The 19,154-nt window shown below is 42.9% G+C and overlaps 1 protein-coding gene across 1 annotated transcript in view; it reads left to right on the forward strand.

Moving 5' to 3' along the window:
- The window catches only part of EBF2 (EBF transcription factor 2), a 258,468-nt gene extending 243,308 nt beyond the window's left edge, over window positions 1-15,160 (forward strand). Inside the window, exons 15-16 of the mRNA XM_078149237.1 lie at window positions 3,941-4,108; window positions 11,557-15,160. Of these exons, the coding sequence (XP_078005363.1) occupies window positions 3,941-4,108; window positions 11,557-11,876 (488 nt within the window). The 3' untranslated portion in view covers window positions 11,877-15,160. The remainder of the gene's footprint in view (window positions 1-3,940; window positions 4,109-11,556) is intronic.
- The last annotated feature ends 3,994 nt before the right edge of the window (window positions 15,161-19,154 follow it).

Consider the following 19,154-nt stretch of genomic DNA (forward strand, 5'->3'; position numbering starts at 1 on the left):
GCTTGATGTTGGGGAAAACTCCCTACCCAAGTAGAAATATCCTGGTGTAGAAGGAATAGGCCACCTCTGGACCCAGCGACTTTTCCCTTTCTGCAGCAGTTTGAGAGGAAGGGCTGGTGAGATATATTGTATGATATATGATCAGGTATATTGTAATGGGTATTGTGGAGGTATGAGTTGGACTAGGTGGTTGCTAAGCTCCCTTCTAAGGGGCAGCTAGGTGGCGCCATAGTGCATAGATCACTGGGCCTAGAGTCAGGAAGACCTGAATTCAAATCCAGCCTCAGATACTCACTAGCTGTGTCTTCCCTGGGCAAGACACTTAACCTCTGACTGCCTCAGTTTCCTCATCTGTAGAATGGGGGAAATAATATTGCCAACCTCCCAGGGTTGTTGTAAGGATCAAATGAAATGTTTGTAAAATTCTTTGCAATCTTAAAGGGTTATAGAAAGGTTAGATATTTCAATGTTCTTTGGTCCATTGTGCTGCCTGTCCAGATCCAGATAGATTACAGTTTCTTAGGGCTTATGGGAGGAGAAAACTCCAAAGAGGCCAAGGAGCCCCTGGATCCAGGGCTGAAAAACCCAGTGCTATGGCCATTCATGTTACTTTCCCCAATAACCTGGTGTGGCTGGGCCACGCCATGGTGTAATTACTCGTCCAAGCTGATTAAGGAGAAAATAAAATCGAACCCCACAGCCATGTTTGACTTTCATGACTGCCAAAGCAGGGGATCAGAAACCTTCATCTTTATTGTTCTTACACTCACAGAACTCCAGCCCCCCAAAAGTGGCCAAACAGATGTTTTTCCCATTTGACGTATGGGCTTCGCTTCCTAGCTGGAGCTGTGAGTGCCAAGTTTCAGCCCAGAGCACGTTTTTTATGGCTGAGTTATAAACCCCTGACAATAGGGGGTTATAATGAAATGCTGACAGACCCCTGTGCACCAGCAAATGGGACGGCTGAGTGCAAAAGGCGGATATTTGCCCAGCGAGGTCCAGCTGGGGCGGGGGGAGTCATCCTGGGGACAAGAGAAGCGGTTTTCCCCTTGCTCCTCATGTCCTTGTTAGTTTCAGGCCCTGACATGCATTTCTTAACTTTGATTCCCATCCAAGGGAAGGTAGATACCCAACGACATACTCAGTGGAAAGGCTGGTCAGTCAGTTGCCAAAAAAAGACAACCCTTCAATTCTGGTCCAAGACCCAATCCAGCCAGCAAGTCTGCCTTGCCTGGGCGGGAGGGGCGGGGTGTCCCCTGAAGCAGAGAAAGCCACCAAAGCAGCCTGGAGCCAAAGCCAGAATTACACCAAATGGCATCGACTGTCAGGGAATGCTGCTTATCATTGGCCTCACTCCGCTCTGGGATGGAGCAGGAAGTGGAATAGAGAAGGGGAAAAGGGAGGAAACATGTAGCACTTCTCTAGCCAGGCTATTTGACTCCATGACAAAGGGCATTTACCTTAAGTACAGATCCCAGCACACTTATTGTATGTGATCTCTGCATTAAGGCAAACAGCCCCACTCTCCCCTTTCACTACCTAGAACTTTGTGGCTAGTGATGTGGAATAGATTGCCACGGCCTCACATTCGTTTGTTGAAGCCATCTTCTCCCCAAAGCTAACCACATAGCATGTATTTTACTCTGCTTGAGGGTCCTAAAATCCTCAACCATGGAACATTAAAGCTGGAAAGAATCTGAGAACTTAGTAGTAGTAATAATCATTGTTATTCAGTCATTTTTCAGTCCTGTTTGATTCTTTGTGACCCTATTTGGATTTTTCTTGGCAAAATTACTCGAGTGATTTGCTATCTCTTTCTTTAGCTCATTTTACAGATAAAGAAACTGAGGCCCAGAGAGGTAAAGGGATTTGGCCCTCCCCCCCGCCCATGATTCAGGTAGCAAATAGCAGAACCAAAGGAGAGTATCTCATTCTTAATTTGTTGATGGGAAAAATGGGGCTAGCAGGAGGAAATCTGGTTGAAGCTACGAGTAGACCTTCGTCTATACATGGTGCCTTGGATATAGGCATTATCTAGAAGGAAAATAGAAGGTTGGGGTATTACTTGAAGAATGTGTTTCACTGCCAGGGAAGAGAAGAGGAGAAATGAAATGCTTTCTAGAGAAGCTTGGTTTTCTTGGATATTAACTGGGATGAGAATGGCCTTCCGGCTCTTCTCATCTCTTTCTTCTCCAGACTGTATGCATTTGCCTCATTGTGCCTTCTACCTGGCACTCCGAATTCTACCCTCCAAGACCAAGCAGAATAAGTCTTGTATTCCTCTTCATAAGACAGCTGTACACATGCTAGATGATGGCTCTCAAGTTGCCCCCAAGTCTTCTCTCCAAAGACAAGGGCTACGTGTGCCCAGTTTCTTCAGGTTGGCCTTATATGGCATGGACTCAAGGCCCTTCACCATCTAGGTTGCCTGCCTTTGGATACCCTCGAGCTTATTAATATCTTTGATTGGCACAAAACTGAGCATATTCCAGATAAAGTCTGCCCGGGGCAGAGGACAGAAGGATGATCCCTCTTTATTCCTCAAAATTATACTTCTCTTAAGGCATCCCAAGACTTCATCACTAGCATTTCTAGCTTGCACATCAGACTGCCAACTCATATTGAGCTTGTGGTCCACTGAAACCCTCAGATCTTTTTCTGACAAAATATTCTCTAATTGTACTTCCTTCCCTCCTGTACTTAACAAAATGTGTTTCATCTCTTGGCAATGATGCCACCTGACTTTTGACCCTCAAGTCAGTCCTTTCTTTGTTATTACTGTGCAGTTTGCTGGTGAATCCATCCAAATGGGCTGCAGGTTCTGTTGCTATTTTGCAGGAACTATAGTAGGAGATGCCATCATGGTATATAATGCATAAAGGGCTGGCCTCAGAGTCAGAAAGACCTGGGGTCAAGTCCTGCTTCTGAGATGCACAGGCTGTGTGACCCCGATCAAGTCATTTATACTTTTATTGGTCCTCAACAACTCTCTAAGATGATTAGTGGTGGCTGAGGATGCAGGCATTGATCTGTCTTGGGAAAGGGATTCCCCTCCACTGATAAAATCACAGGTCTGATGAGAAAAAGCAAACAGACTAAGAGAGAAGTCCTCAAAGCCTTAGTATCCCATCCATGAATGCCCCATGGAGCAATAATGATGATGATAATAACTGATATTTCTACTGATTCTTAAAGTTTGCAAAGCACTTTATATTTATATGCGTTCTCTCACCCCAGACCTGTAAAATGAGTGCTACAGGTCTTATCATGCCTATTTCGCAGGTGAGGAAACTGAGGCTCAGATGGGTTAAATGAGTTCTAAATGGTTACAAGGTTAGTAAATGTTAGAGATGAGATTTGAACTCAGGGCTTTCTGACTCCATATCCAAAACTCTAGACACTGTAAAATTGCACCTCAGAACTGGGTTGAAATTTTACCTCTGACTCTTAGCTGTCATCTGTAAGTCACCTAACCCATCTGAGCCTCAGTTTTCCCATCTGTAAAATGGGCATGATAAGGCCTGTAGTAGCCTCACCACAAGATTGTTCAAATGAGAGAATATATGTAAAAGGCTTTGCCCCTTTTGAAGGACTATAGAGCCTGTTATCATTAAAAGAGAGTCCCTCAGGCCAAGGATGGGCTGGCCACATTGTAGGGTTGGGGCAGGGAGGTATAGCTATGCATAGAAAGCAGGCTAGGCATGTGTTCCATTCTGATCCAATGGAAATATTCTCCCAGGCAGAGCTGCACACCTGGCCCATGCTCTATGTAGACCTGTATGGGGCAGGAGGACAGTGATGGGAACATGGATTTCCCCAGCTTTGAAAAGAAAGAAAACAGTTTCTGTCCTAAGGGGAATTTGGTGGAGATCACAGGGTTGCCTGGCCCCCCTTTGGTGGCATCTCCTTCTAAATGAGGACCGTGTTATTTCTTTTCTAGTAATGTCTTCAAGTCCTACAGTTGGCTCTTCCAGTGCATCCTCCATCCTCCCATTTTCGTCTTCCGTCTTCCCAGCTGTCAAACAGAAGAGTGCCTTTGCTCCTGTCATTAGACCCCAAGGCTCCCCTTCTCCTGCCTGCTCTAGTGGAAATGGAAATGGATTCAGAGGTAAGAAAGATGGTGCCTTGGGAGCACATGCCCAGAATTCCTCTCCATGGGTTTGCTAAGCCACACTGAAAGTCACCAGCATCACTCTGCTCTTTGGCATCCATTGACAAAGACACTTTTTGGTTTTTCAATCAAGAAATACTCAGAAGTGATCAATTTCCATTAAAATGTGGAATAAGAAACAGACAGACTCAGCATCATCTCCAAGTCCCAGTCATGGTCTAGTCCAATCCAATAAACATTTATTAAACACCAGTGATAAGCGAGATGTTGTGCTAAGCCGAAAATGAAAAAAAAAATTTCCAAAAACTTACATTCAAAGGGAGAAACAGTAGAACAAGGACAGAGATAAGCATATACATGATAATTTGAGAAAGAGAGAACAAATCTTTTTTTTAAGGCAATTGGGGTTAAGTGACTTGCCCAGGGTCACACAGCTAGTAAGTGTCAAGTGTTTGGTCTGAGGCCAGATTTGAACTCAGGTCCTCCTGAGTTCAGGACCAGTGCTCTATCCACTGTGCCACCTAGCTGCCCCTGGGAACAAATCTTAATAGCTGAATTTCCAGAAAGGAAATTCTCTGCCCCTTTCCTTCTGCCTTTTGGTCTTCTAGGCTTTCTTAGAGATTCAGCTCCAACCCCAGCCCCTCAGGAGGTCTTTCCTGGTGGGCCTGGCTGCCAATGCCTCCCCTTCCTGGGTCACCTTCTTTCTGCTCTGTATATATCTTGTACATATTTACTTACTCACATGTTGTCCCCTCTGCTAGAAGGCAACTTCCTTGAAAGCAAAAGCAGCTTTTACCTTCTTTGTATCCAGAGCTTAGCATACTGCCTGGTGCGTAGTGAGCCCTTTGTCAATGTTTATAAACTGAGTGACTGACCTGGGAGAAAATGTCTGAGCTAAGTTTTGGAAGTGGCTGGGTGGAACTGAAGATGAGGTGAGGGATGAATGTTTTCCAGGCGTGGAGGACAGCCTAGGCAGAGCCACAGAAGAGGGAGCATCGGTGTTCGGGGGACAGCAAATGGGCTCCTTTGCCTAGAACTTAAGAGTAGCAAGGGGAAATAATTTGTAGTAAGACTGAAAAGGTGAGCTTGAGCCTGACTATGTCAAACAGAGGACTCTGTATCGTACCCTAGAGGCAATAGTGAGCTCTTGAAGTTTCTTGAGTAAGTGAGTGACGTGGTCAGACTTGTTCCAAATATAGAAGCCAGGAATTAATTTCCAAGCTCCCGGCACTGTGGTTTCGGCCCACAAGACCATACAATTTCTCCCTGAAGGATGCCCTGGGTCATCACATGAGCTGGCATGTGTTACTACTTACACAGCCTGCCTGTCATCTGCAGTCCATATACATTCCAGGGGCATAGCTGGATGGGATCCATCAGGAATAACCAGCAGTTTCCAGAACGCTGACTTCCATGCTCACCAAATTGATAGCAGGTGCCTGATCAGGGCCACGGGGAGGGAAGAAAAGTGTATGTCTTTGTGTGTGTGCGTGTGTGTGTTTTTAAAGAAAAAGAATTAATATCACACGTCAAACTTGTTTCTGAGCGGCACAATGAAATGTAATGTGACATGACGTAACACAAATGTGATGAGTACACGAATATCTAATCATCTCATCATGGACAGGAGGCAGCTGATGGCAAGAGAGCAAATTAGAAACTGCTGAGCACCGCGGATCACTGACGGGCCCCCATTATTTTTCGGCAGCTCTGCACATTCAGACATGAAAATATTCCTGACAAGCAGTGTTGGAGAGAACCCATAGGGTCAGAGGTTCGGTTAACCCCTCTCAGATCCAAGTCCCTGAGGCCTGCTGGGCTTCGGAGGGAATCTTGGACATGCAGCTCTCTGGCCAGAGCAGAGGCGATGTTCTTCTAGCGGTCCCTGGAAAAAGCCTTCTAGGGCCATCTTTGCGAACTGTGACTCAGAAAAGCTGTGCAGTATAAGAGAGGGTTGGTAGTCATGGAGTCCCAGGGTTGTGGGATTTAGAATGGGAAGGAAACGTAGGGATCACGCAGTCAAATCTGACAAAATCAGACTTGGAAGGGATCGCGGTGACCAACCCTAGGATCCGAGCTGGAAGGACTTTGGTGAAGGGAACAAGAAAGGGAAAGGAGGCTTTGTTAAGCACCAACTGCGTGCCAAGAGTGATTTACAAATATGATCTCATTTGGTTGTCTCCTAGAGATGCTTAGAGAGTCCAAGCCCTTCTTTTCACAGAGGACCAAACAGACCCGGAGGGGTTAAATCACTCCCAGGAAGTGATGTAGGTATTAGCATTATTCTTTCTGGCCTCAGAGGACACAACTGGGAGCACTGAGTGAAAGTTGAAAAGAAGCAAATTTAGACTTGATATCAGGGGAAAAAAATTAAGAGCTATCCCAAAGTGTGATGGGCTGACTTGAGAGCCAACAGTTTGTAAATGACAGAGCTGGATTCAAACCCAGGTCCTCTGCCTCTAAATCCAATGTCTTTCCACTCTAGCCAGGAAAGAATCCTTATCACTACCTACTCCACAAGTTGGCATCTAACCTCTGTTGGACAACCCTTAATGAGAGGGAATTTAGCACTTTTATGAGGCATCCTACTCAACTTTTTTGTTCTATGGTACCTGGAGTCCCTGGAGGGTTCTGGTGATTAGGAATCACAGAATTTGTAGGGCTGGTGTGAGCCTTAGGGGTCGTCATTCAGTGCCCCTATTTTACAGAAGTGGAAGTTGAGGCTGAGAGAAATGAAATGACCCACTCGGGGTCACATAGCTGTATGGTAGATCTGTGACTAGAACCCAGCTCTCCTTCTTTACAACTCAAGAGTATTTTATTGTATTTCAACGACTTCGCTGGAGAAGCCGGCCCACAGTGCTACTTAGGGACACCAAGAATTTCATTTCTGTCACCCAGCACCAGGTCTTCCATGGTGGATTTATCACATGGCCAGTGGAAAAGAAACAACAGTGATTCCTTTCTGGACATTTCCCCTTTCCCGACTACCCCTCTAGTTGGATTATTTTGGATGGGAGCCCAGTCGCTAGGTTTCATTTTCACAAAACAGTTATTGTTAGGGAAACGCATGATGAAAAGGCACAGATGGGAGGGAGCAAGGGAGGAGTTTGGGGACCAAGGAGAAGGTAAGGGCTTCTTTCTATGCCTCTGGGGCAGAAAGAATAAGAATGTAATGGCTCACACATTGTCTAATGGACGTTCCCAGTTCTGAGACTGATAGAAATTTAGAGCCAGAAGAGACTTTAGTGGCCTTTTAACCTGACCCACACCCTCTAAAAGAAGCCTGGCTGTACCACGCGTGACAAACAGTCCCTCAGACTTTTCTGTATGCCCTCCAGTGACAAGAACTCCCAAGGCAGCCCCTTGCACTAATTCAGTACTAAAGTTGGAGCCAGGGACCTTGGTTCAAACTCTGACTGTCACTTGTCACTTTTGTTTTTGCCTGTAACCTCAGGCAGGTAACTCACCTAATTTTTCTGGGCCTTCATGTCCTTTGCTACAAGATGAGGGATCAGACTAAATGATGATTAAGGTCCTTTCCAGATATAAATCTCTGATTCATTGTAAATATTCTGGGGGAGGGGTGGAAGCAGATGGGAGGGTGAAGAGAATTAAGAGTGGACCAAAGGGGCTGATGAAGGGAAAGATACTCTAGGAGAAATGGCCCCATCTCATAACTAAATGCATGTTCTGGGCTTAATATTTGTTCTTGTTGGAGTACTGTGTTCAGTTCTGTTCTTTATTGAGAAGGGTATGGATGGATTGTTAGGAGGAAGGCAATGGGGATAGTGAAGGGTCATGAGCCCATGCTGTGTGACACAGGGCTGAAGGACCTGGGAATGTTTAGTCTAGAGAAAGGAAGGCTTCCCGGGAATATGATCGCCCCACCTTCAAGCACCTGGAAGGCTGTTATACAAGAGAGGAATCTAAATTGTTCTTTTTGGCCTCAGAGGATAGAACTAGAAACAATGAGTGAAAGTTAAAAGAAGCAAATTTAGACTCGATATCAGCAAAAAAAAAAAACATTTACTAAGAGTTGTCTCAAAACATAATTAGTTGCCTAAGGAGCTAGTAGGTTCTCCCTCTTTGGAATTCTTCAAGCAAAAGCTGTATAACCACAGGCAGGGTATATTGTAGAGAGAATTCTTAGGGTACAAGGCTTGGACTAGGCTAGATGGCTGCTGAGTTCTCTCAGTTCCAGTGTTTTTTTTTTTTCCCAAGTTAGTTTTAGTGATTCAAAGCAAAAAGCAAAAGCCTCTTGCTGGTCAAGCAAACCCGCTAGGGCATCCGAGGCAGGGCTAGGAGAAAGGAAGGAAACATGAAACCCACTCTTTTGTTACCTGATCCACTCTGACCTTTCAACAAGCTCATGCAGCAGTCCCCAGAGACCGTGAAAGAATGGGCTGAGGAAGGGAAGGTGCTGCATGCTAAGGAAGGGAAGGAAGCTAGAAGTTCAAGGTGAAAATAGCCACGTGAGAAATTGACTGGCCAGAGTTCTAGTTCCATGTACCCAGTAGGTGCTTAATAAATTCTTGTTGGATTGATCCAGGAAATGCATCAGCCCATCTCAAGACAGCAGTAATCAAGCATTTCAGCAGATGATCACAGCTTGTCAGGGTTATACCCAACATTGTGTGTCTAATGTTCTTGCCAGTTTCCCTCAAGGAAAAAAGGAAAGGAAAAAATCCTTGCACTCTGGGATAATCAGTCTGGGTTGCTATAACTCCAAATCATCAGGGAGGGTCTGGAATTGAACCACCTTTATTGAAAAGTTACATCGATTCACTATAAAGTAATACAGGCAAAAATAATTATGGCTTTGCTAGCTGTGTAAGACCTTAATCCAGATCTCACAAACATTCAATAAAGGCTGGATAGAAGCAGAGAGACAGGCTACCAACGACTCTGCCTGAGAGGGTTAGCTGGCATTCAGAAAAGAAAAAAATGGGGAGAAGGGAGGGTGAGAAAGAGAAAGAAGGAAGAAAGGAAGGAAGGACTAAAGGAAGGAAGAAAACAGAATCAGAAAGATAGGAAGAAAAAATTGAAAGGAAGAATAACCTGAAGGAAGGAATGAGATGAATGAAAATGAAAGAAAGAGGAAGGAAGGAAGGAAAGGAGGGAGGGAGGGAAAGAAAGAAGGAAGAGATAAGATGAAGAAAGGAAAAAGATCAATGGAGAAGGAAAGAAGGAAGGAAAGAGAGAAAAAAGAAAGCTAGAATTAAGGAAGGAGAGAGGTAAATGAGAAAAAGAAAGAAAAAAGGAAGAAAGGAGAGAAGAAAGGAAGGGAGGAGAAAAGCTATTAAATTATTTACCTTAAAGCCTAATAAAGAGCAATTCCTCTGCAAAATGTTTCTATTCCAGTTAATAAGTTGCGATGCACTGAGATGTACTGAATATATCCAGAAATCTGTTCAAATCAAGCGATAGACATAGCTTATTGTAAAAAAAAGGGGTTGTCTCTTTCCTAGGATCCGAAAATTGTATTAATTTGCAGCTGGTTAAGCGGGACTGGAGCAGGGCCTTTTCCCTCGATATTCCTTCTCTTGGGCCACGGCCAGCTACCTGGCTCCCAGAGCTGAGCAGGAGCCAAGAGGAAGGAGTGCTCTGCACCCTCCAATCCACTCTAGATCCCCAGCTCTCCCAGAATTCCTTTCACTAGCCAGATGAGGAGTTAGCTGTCCACTGCAAAGGCACAGAGGGGGAGGGAGGAAGGCTCCTAAATTAGAAACTAAATTTGAACCTCCATTCCAGTGGGTCAACACTCATTACTGAACATCCCAGATTGGCAGCAAACTGTCAAGGGGAATGTGCTTGTTAAAAATAACCAATCATATTTCTGCTAAAAATAAATGCGAGGGCCAGAAAGTTAGAGCTGGTTAAACAGGAAACTCAGGGCCTAAGTGGGCTCGTGTGCTCGAATTTTGCTCCTTTCCCTTATGATCCAATAGAAGCCATCTGGGACAAGAAATGGACATGGGTTTTCCTCATCCATCCATCCATCCATTCATTCATTCAACAAATGTGCAGAACACTGTTATAGGAAATGGGAGAAGGAGCAAAGTGTACCCAAATTTACCTTTGCCTTCACGGAGCTTTTCAACTCACATGTGTGGGGACAAGTGGTGAGCTCCCCGTCCCTGGAGGTCTTCAAGCAAAGTCTAGATTACTATTTATTCAGGGGATTCTTGGCTATGTGCAGGCTGTGTTTGAAGTCCTCTGAGGTCCTTTCCAGCTGATACTCTACAAATAGAGAATGATCCTGGCTTTGCATTCATTTCTTTACTATGCATCTGGTACAAAGATTCTGTCCCTGTGTAGGAACTCCTGGTGTGAAAATTCCCTCCACTGAAGCAGGTCAGCAACTTGTCTGTTCTGCCAGTCTCAGAGGCTGCTACACTGAGATGGGAACTGACTGACCCAGGGTAACAGCTGAACCTCCATCTTCCGGACTCCAAGGTTACTCTATCCACATGCCTTACTCCCTTTTGAGGAATCAGGGTCCCTAAACAGGTGACCAAACCACCTGCCTCACTGGCAGAAACATGCTTTGTAAATTGGCAAGTGTTCTAGTAATGTGAACTGAGCCATGAGCCTCCAAGAGAAAGAGAAACTTGTGTAAATGCTGCAAAAAAGTGTTAGAGGCTCTGGGTTCAAATCCTACTTCTGGCACTAGCTGTGTAACCTTGGACTCTTACCCTCTGGTTTCTCATCTCAACACATGAATTATTGCCATAATATCTAGCTTAATTTTTGTCTGTCAGAAATGAGACAATTTATCATATTAGTGAACCTAGTGTTAGAGTTTGGGAGGGTTATTGTAGTTTTCTTTATGGTGAAATCTACAATTCCTGGTTTCCTAGTCTTATCTAAATCTTGGCTGCTTTTTTTTTGTACATATATATTATATATATATTTACATATGTCTATGTTAGACTGACAGTTGAATATATAGTTTTTTACGTTTTCCCTTTTAACTTCTCAGTTGATTTTTTAAAAGATAGTTTTGAATGTATCCATTTAGAATCCACAACCAGTGGCTTATCTTTCATGGCTCTTACTAAAATGTGTGGTTTAAATCTGTTTGGGGGCAGACCAAAGTTATGTGGTGGGGGGAGAGGGGTATTCCAGACAGAGGTCCTGCATCAGTACCTTGTACTCTATGGGTACGAAACAAATACAATCTGATCAATTTGAGAGGAATGAGCAACAAGAAAAAATGAAGGGGATATGCTAAAATGCCCATCCCCTCTACTCTAGATTTATGGCTGCTGTACGGATTGAAGTCACCCCTTTTTTGGATAAATTATGGCTAATATCAATGAAACACCTATGTCTCCTTTAAGGTAGTGGTGGTGGTGGAGGCTCTTTCTTCTTGCCCTCAATGGCCACCCTGCAAATCAACGTGCTATGGACTCATGCTTTTGTCTGCTCTTTGTTTTCAGCCATGACCGGCCTCGTCGTTCCCCCCAATGTAAAGAGAAGGAAGAGTTGCGTCTTGGAAAACACAACTACTTCAAGTGATGGACCACTAATATGGAAAGCACTAACTGCTTTTGGAGGGCTGTCCTGCCCCCCGAAGGAACACTCTGTATGGATTTGGATATGCAAGGAGCCTGCATCTTACCTGGTCTCATGTCTCCCCTGTAGCCGAGAAATCGGCTGCCCAAACTCCAACCCCACTCGTGGACAAGGACAGATACCGTCATTGGCATGCATGGTCAGTACTAAGGACAGAAATGTGGTTCTTTCTTTATGGACTTGATGAAAACCACCTTCCTACGTTTGTAAAATATTTAAGAAAAAAATTGGCAAACAATTCAAGCTTGATATTTTGGATACTATTTGTTTTTCTTTGTAGGAAAAAAAAAGTTGAAAGTTTCTATTTTCTATGAAGCCTTTCAGATACCAATTTAGTTTATGCAGAAAAAAATTTGAACGAAACAGGGTACCCGCATGGAAGACTTTCTTAAAACAAAACCTGAATCGAATGACGATGATATGTTGTTGTATGTGTGTTTGCTTATAGTTTAATCTCTTTAAAAAACAAAAAACACAAAAAAAGGAAAAATTTTAAAATGTTTTACAATTATTTAAATAAATAAATGTGTAACTTATTGTAAGTAGAGGTAGAAATTAAGACCTTTTTGGAAAGGAGGGGCATTTTCTCCTCCTCTTGTACAATGAAAATGATGCAAAACTGTAGTTCCAAGATAAAAAGAAAATAAGATGTGTGATTGTTACCACTGCTATTTCCTGGATGCCCACTCCTGTCCTCTCCACATCCCCTCCCCCGTTCCATCCTTGCATAGATCCGTATGCAAGGACTGCGGTAGCCCACCTGTGTTCTTTCAGAACCGTACAACATTCCAAGAAAAGCCAAGCACAAATCCAGAAATACAGAAAAGCAGTAGGGCTGGTCCAGCTAAGTCTGCTTTCCAAAAAGCCTGCATGTCCCTTTGAGTCTTTGCTTCCTATCACAATTTTCCTGGGGTAGCTATTTTTGACATTCCCTGCCAAAGGCCACCTAGGATTCTTGCACTTTGTTACGGTCCAAACCCCATCCAGTTTTTCAAGGGCAGGAACAACAGGGAAATCTTCTTGCCTGAGAGAGGATCCAAAATGGATAAAACCTCTTCAGTGCAGGACCATGTTGGGGTCCAGTTTCCAGATCACTAGCAACTGTAACTTCAGTCCCCTTAGGTGATCCCTCTGGTGAGTCTCCTCTGTCTGCTCTGGTTGGCCATCAGAGCTCATGGGCAATGATTAATTGTTCTCCTTCCCTGATGGGTGGAAGGTGCCTGAGTGCCCATCTCTCAGGAATTCTATCTTTCTTTTCCCCTCTCACACTTTCCCATTCAGAGGATCACAGTATCCAGAGCTGGAGGGTTCTCAGAGGTCAGCTAGTCCATTTTACATCAAGAGGTTCATAAATCATAGATCTAGAGCCGGAAGAGGAAACTGAGGCATAGAGAAATACATATGTTTATAGATCTAAAGGTAGAAGAGACCATATACTCTAACCCCTTCAGTTTGTAGTTGAGGCACAGAGAGGTTCATGGATTGAGAGATCTGTTATTTGACAAGCATTTCTTAACCATCTCCTATCTCTCGGGGGACCTCGGAGACCCCCTTGTACAATCCTATCATTTTACACATTTTGTTTATAAACTGAGGCACAGGGAGGCTCATAGGGTTATAGATTTAGACCTGCAAAGGACCCCGAAAGACATCTAGTTTAATCCTGCCATTTTACAGATAAGGAAACTGAGACTCGGAGTAGTGACGAGACTTGCTCAGCCTCACCCAAGGACTTTCTATACAGCTTCAGGGATTCTAGAGTGCTCCGCAGACCTTTTCTCATTTGAGTAAGCAGAGTCAGAATTCAAACCCAAGCTTATGGACTTCAAATCCAATGTTCTTTGCAACCCACCACTTGCCGTGGCATTAAACTCACTGGGTAGAAAATGAACAATTCAGAGGTTCTACTCCCATTCCTCAAACCCCCTCCCCAGTGGAGAAGGGAGGGGAACATTTTAAAACCCAAGTAGTATGGGGTTCGAAAGGATGAATATTGGCAGCTTCAAAGAATCATTGAGGAGTGCAGTTTCCTAACCGCTCAGCTATTTGTCCACTGTTCTCCGTGGATGATTAGCTCTCTTTTTAGGAGAGGCCTGACGCTGTTGCTAAGAAGTTGAGTCTGAATGAAGCTGTAACTCAAAAGCTAGTGACTCTTACTACCTGCTTGACCTTACCTGGGATGCCAACCCAGGTGGTGTTTCCTCCTCTGTGCTGCCTAGCTTCCTCATTCACTCCCTGGCACCACTAGAGAGTGCCTACAGAACTCATTTAGAGGATACTCAGCTGGGGTCTGGATGATATTAGTTCTTTCCTGTCCCAATGGAGAAACACACTTAAATTGAGTGCATTTAGTCTGAATTAGGGTAATATTTTTTTTTTAAATCAATTCCTCATTCCTTTTCCTAGTCTACATTTTCATATCCCCCCCAATCCAATCCCATTTCACTCTTTCCCCTTAGCTCCATACTGGAAATACTACCCCCACCCCCACCAACCCAAATGGGATTTTTATGCACCATGAAAATTCAAGGTTTTTCATAGTTGGCATGCCTGGAAGTGCTGTTGACAGTAACACGCTTTGAAGAACCAAGTTGCAAAGAAACACACCCGAAAAAAGTCCCCTGATGCAAAACGTTTTAGAGAGGAGGAGGGATATCAACAGAGTTGTCCAAAAATGAAGGCAGAACAAAAATGAAGCACGTCTGGACCTGGATTTGAGCCAATCTGACATAAGGGGAAAAAAAATTTAAGTAGCTTTGCTTTAGAATCTGTGAATTTCGCTCTTGCATGAAGATGAGTGCAGTGCTGTCTTCAAATGATTGTAGAACTTGGTGGTAGATTTACACCAGGAAAAAAAAAATGTGTGTAATGAAATATCCAGAAACCCTTGATCACTCATCTAGGACCTTGGCCGCAACAGGAATATTTAAATGTACAAATTGGTGTGTAAGGATTTTGTAGTGTAATAAACGAAAGCAACTCTCTCCTTTCTAGTCCTTGCTGTTAAATACTCCTGATCCCAGATTCGTTTGTGCCACTTGGAATACAAGTATTTCTATAGGAGAAGACAGATTTTATCATAGCTTTGTAAGAGGAACTGTGTGGGGTTGTGTTTTTTTTTTTTATTAAAGGGACATTTTATTTCATTATTTATCTCATTTTCATTATAGCATCTTAAATTCTCACTTTTTTTCTTTGCACATTTCAATATGCATGGTTTCAAAACCGTCCTCCTGCTTCCCTTTTGTAAAGTCTCATCTCCCAAATTCTATCATTCGTTGGGTTGTTTTGCTTTGTCAATTATATACAGTATAAAGTTGCTATGCACAGAGCTTTTTGTAAAGATTGCTTTTTTTTTTTGGTTTTGTATTTTGTTGTTTTTTTTTTGTTTACTGTTTTTAATGGTCTTACTTATGGAAGAATATCTTGTTTGTAAAATGAATATGTCTACTTCAGTTTTAAACTTTAAATTATCCTAACAAAAAAAAAATAAAATTTTTGTACTGTACCAGGTGTTGATCTTTGCTTGTTTTGAAACAGGAGAGTTTCAAAATCTAATCTATTCCTTTTCATTTTTATAAACTGTAATGGAAAGAGGACAAGTTTAAGGCCTTTGAGGAGGAAGAGCAGGCAAAAGAGGCAATTGCCTAAAGCAGCATGTGTAAAGGGGTTTTACTGAGGATCCTTTAAGATGTGACTTGATAAATATACATGGTTTTAGTGTCTGAAAATTATGGTCTTCAACGCAATTCAATCTAGTCCAATCCAACTCAATCCAATCCTATACATCCTGACCCATCCCAACCCAACTCAATCTAATTTAGTCCAATCCAATCCAATCCAACCCACTCTAGACTAACCCAACCCAATCCAATTCAGTTAAACAAGCATTTAATATCCGCTAATGTCCAACATTAGTTGCTGGGTGCTGGGAACAAAAAAACAAAACAAAACAAAATAATTCACGTCCTCCAGGAGCTTATATTCTACTGAAGGAAACAGCATACATACAGATAAGTCTATAAATGATAATGTGATGCAGATGGAGAAAGCACAACCAATTAAATGGATTGGGGAAGATTTCTCCCAGGTGGTGGTGACATAAGAACTAAACCTGGCAATAAATGAGAGATTTGAAGAGTTGAAGGCAAGAGGGAATAGCATTCATTAGAATGATGGTTTTAGAGCCGAAAGGGACCTTTGAAGTCATCCAGTATAATCCACCATTCTATAGATGAATCCACTAAAGGCCAGAATGGCTGAATGACTTGTGCAAGTTCACACAGGTCCAGGATTCCAATGGGTGTTTTTTTAATTTCTATTCTTGGGGTCCTTCCTCAGCACCATTATTCTATACAAAGGGATGGCTTGTGTAAGAGCTCAGTAACAAGAGTGGATGGCCAAATTCAGGGGGCAGTTAACTAGGCCAGTTCAGCTGCAATTGAGAGTTGAGAAGGGGACTAACATGAAATCACCCTGGAAAGGTCAGCCGGAGCCAGACTGGACAGGGTTTGAAATACCCAACAGATCATTCTTATCATATTCTAGAGGCAGCAGAGAGATTCAGGCCAACTGGACAAGCAGCTTAGAACCTGACATACAATGTGGGACCATGAGAAGCACTTTTAAATATGACTCTTTGCAAATACATGTATTTTTCACATCAGTAGATTTGTCTCCATTCTGTGGAGAAAACCGACCAATCAACATTCAGTAAGCATTTATTAAATGTTTACTGTTTCCTCACATGGGAGTTGCCTATCCCCATATAGTCACAGTTTCAGCAGGCACTTTGCTAAGCACTGGGGATGCAAAGAATGGCCAAAAAATTAAAAAAAAAACTGTTCCTGAAAAATATCTTAGGGGGAACAGCACCACAGGTGGTAGCACCAGGAAAGGTCATCTAATTGAAAGATGCTAACCATTGCACAATTGCAAGCAGTGACATTATATAGTAGATAGAAAGATTGATAAACAGTAAACCACTGGAATTTCAAACATGTATGTGTGCATATATCTCTGTGGGTATGAAGGTGTGTGTGCAGGTGCAGAATTTTTTAATCTTAACTGGGATGCACAAATGCTTTGTTCCTGACTAGGTCACCATCGAACTATATGACCTCAGAGAAGTCACTTTGCCCTTCTGAGAACCATTCAATTTCCTCCCACTGTAACTTGAGATAGACTACATCAGCTTTAAGGATCTGGCTGACTTGGACATTCTGAGGTTGGTTTTCTGATGGTCACAATGGCCAGATTGAGTCCAAATAGCTCAAGCTTTTAATATCGGTCCCTGAATTTTGTCTAGGAAATTTGGGGGAATTCATAAATAATAGGGGAAGCTCCTTAAGGAGTGTCCATGGGGCAGTGGCTCTATAAGGCCAAAAGCCCAACCATAAGTCTTCATAATATTCATAATCTCCTGGCCCCGACATGGTAGGGGACTCAGGGTGCCTCCATGTTAGGTGATCTGGGCATGCTCAAACATCCTCTTACAATAAGATCATGGGGTAGATGAATGAATCAAAAATCACTTACTTAGTATTTTCTATAGACCAGGTACTGTATTAAGTGTTGGGGATACAGATATAAAAAGTGAGTTAATCTCTCCCCTCAAGGAGCTTCCATTCTAAAATGTGAGGGAGACAACAGGAATATATGTAAATATATCAGAATAAATATAAAGAGGTATATAATATAATAAGGTAGCTTGAGAAAAACAGCACAAGTAGTTGGCGGCATCAGGAAAGTCTTCATGTAGAGGGTGAGGAATCAGCTGCATGTCCAAAGAGAGAAGGCTTCCATGAGGCAGAGGCCAGGAGTGAGTGCACTCCAGGCGCTAGGGAACCTTCAGGGCAAAGGCAGGAGATTTGGCTTACCTTTAAAAGGAAGGGAATGGTGCCAGCTACCCTCTAGGGTCCCTCACTGGCTTTCTAACCTAGGAGCTATTTTCAAGTCTTTGAAAATTATGGGGAAAGGAGATTTGATTCCTTCCACATGTCCTAGAGGGTTGGACATTTCAGAGAAAGCAGACTGGCTCCATACAACAGAAGGCTTCCTAATGGCTAGAACTGTTCAAATGCATCGGTGTCCATAGTGGGAGGTAATGACCACTTAGCATAGTGTCTGGCCCGTGGTAGGCACTTAATAAATGTTAATTGATTGATAATAAGCTTCCCATTGCTGGAGGCCATCAGACAGAGACTGAATTTTTACTCAGGGAGGAACAGTGTGGTAAACTGGAAGGACCAATGGCTTGGAATCAGAGGACCTTCCTTAGTTCAATCCCCAGCTTTGTTCTTTATTGTCTCTGTGGTTGAGTAACTTCCTCTGTGTGCCTCAGTTTCCTCATTTGTAAACATGAAATATTGGGACTATAAGGTCTTTAAGGTCACTTCCAATTTTAAATCCACGAGACTAACATTTCTGTTCAACTAGTTGAGAGAGTACTATAATACCTTTTAATCTAGTATTAACACTATTAGTAGTATGATACTATTTCTGTCTGTACTGTTTTCCCCATCTGTAAAATGAGGGGTTTGGATCAGATAGTGATTGTGCCTGAAGGCTGGCAAAAGGCTGTATACGAGTTATCTCATATGATTCTCAGAATGCTCCTGTAAGATGGGTGCTATTATTATCTCCATTTTACTGATAAGGAACCTGGATTTAAGAAGGTGAAGGGATTCACCCAGGGTCACACAATTTGTGAGTGTTTAAGGCAGGATGTGAATCTGGCTGTTCTAACTCCAAGTCCAGAGCTCTATCAAGTACATGACACATTCTTTAAGATTCTTTCACCTCCAAACCAATGATTACATGAGATAATGTGTATAAAGCATTTTACAAGTGTTATATAAATACCAATTAACTATTATTATTAGTAGTAATATTCTGTGTGGAACTAATAATAAAGGAAGTGTATGTCAAATGCCAAATAAGAGATATAGACAAGTATTATTGGAATTCAGAAGAGAAAGAAATTACTTTGAGTTAGAGTGGTTATGGAAAGCTTCCTGAAATGAATAAGACTTAAAGACCACTGGCTTGGCCAGAGAACTTGGGTCCTGAATTATAAGAGTACAAGGATGGCAGTGTCCACCACTGGGCTTATGTATTGCTTATCCCTTGCTCTCCCCACATGACTCATATGACCTAATTTCTTTTCCCTTCATACAATTTCTGGGTTGACTCCCCCCCTCCCGCCCCTTACTCTGGTTCTCTTTTATAATCTCCTGTTGTCACAACTTGCTAATGCCCACCATATGCCTCTCCATCTCTCTCTGAGTCATCCTTAATTTCAGTTCTTCAGAGATTATGGTGTTCCATGACCCATAGCCCCAGATCATCACTGGAAGAATTCTACTGTTAAAAAGATGTGCCTTAGTTTCAGGGAGTCGTTGAATGACTGAAGTCATTGACTTGGGGGTCATCAAAAGATCCTTCCAAATTCCCCCAGGCA

Source organism: Phascolarctos cinereus, unplaced genomic scaffold, assembly GCF_003287225.1.
Source record: "Phascolarctos cinereus isolate Bilbo 61053 unplaced genomic scaffold, phaCin_HiC Scaffold_2;HRSCAF=192, whole genome shotgun sequence".
NCBI lineage: Eukaryota > Metazoa > Chordata > Mammalia > Diprotodontia > Phascolarctidae > Phascolarctos > Phascolarctos cinereus.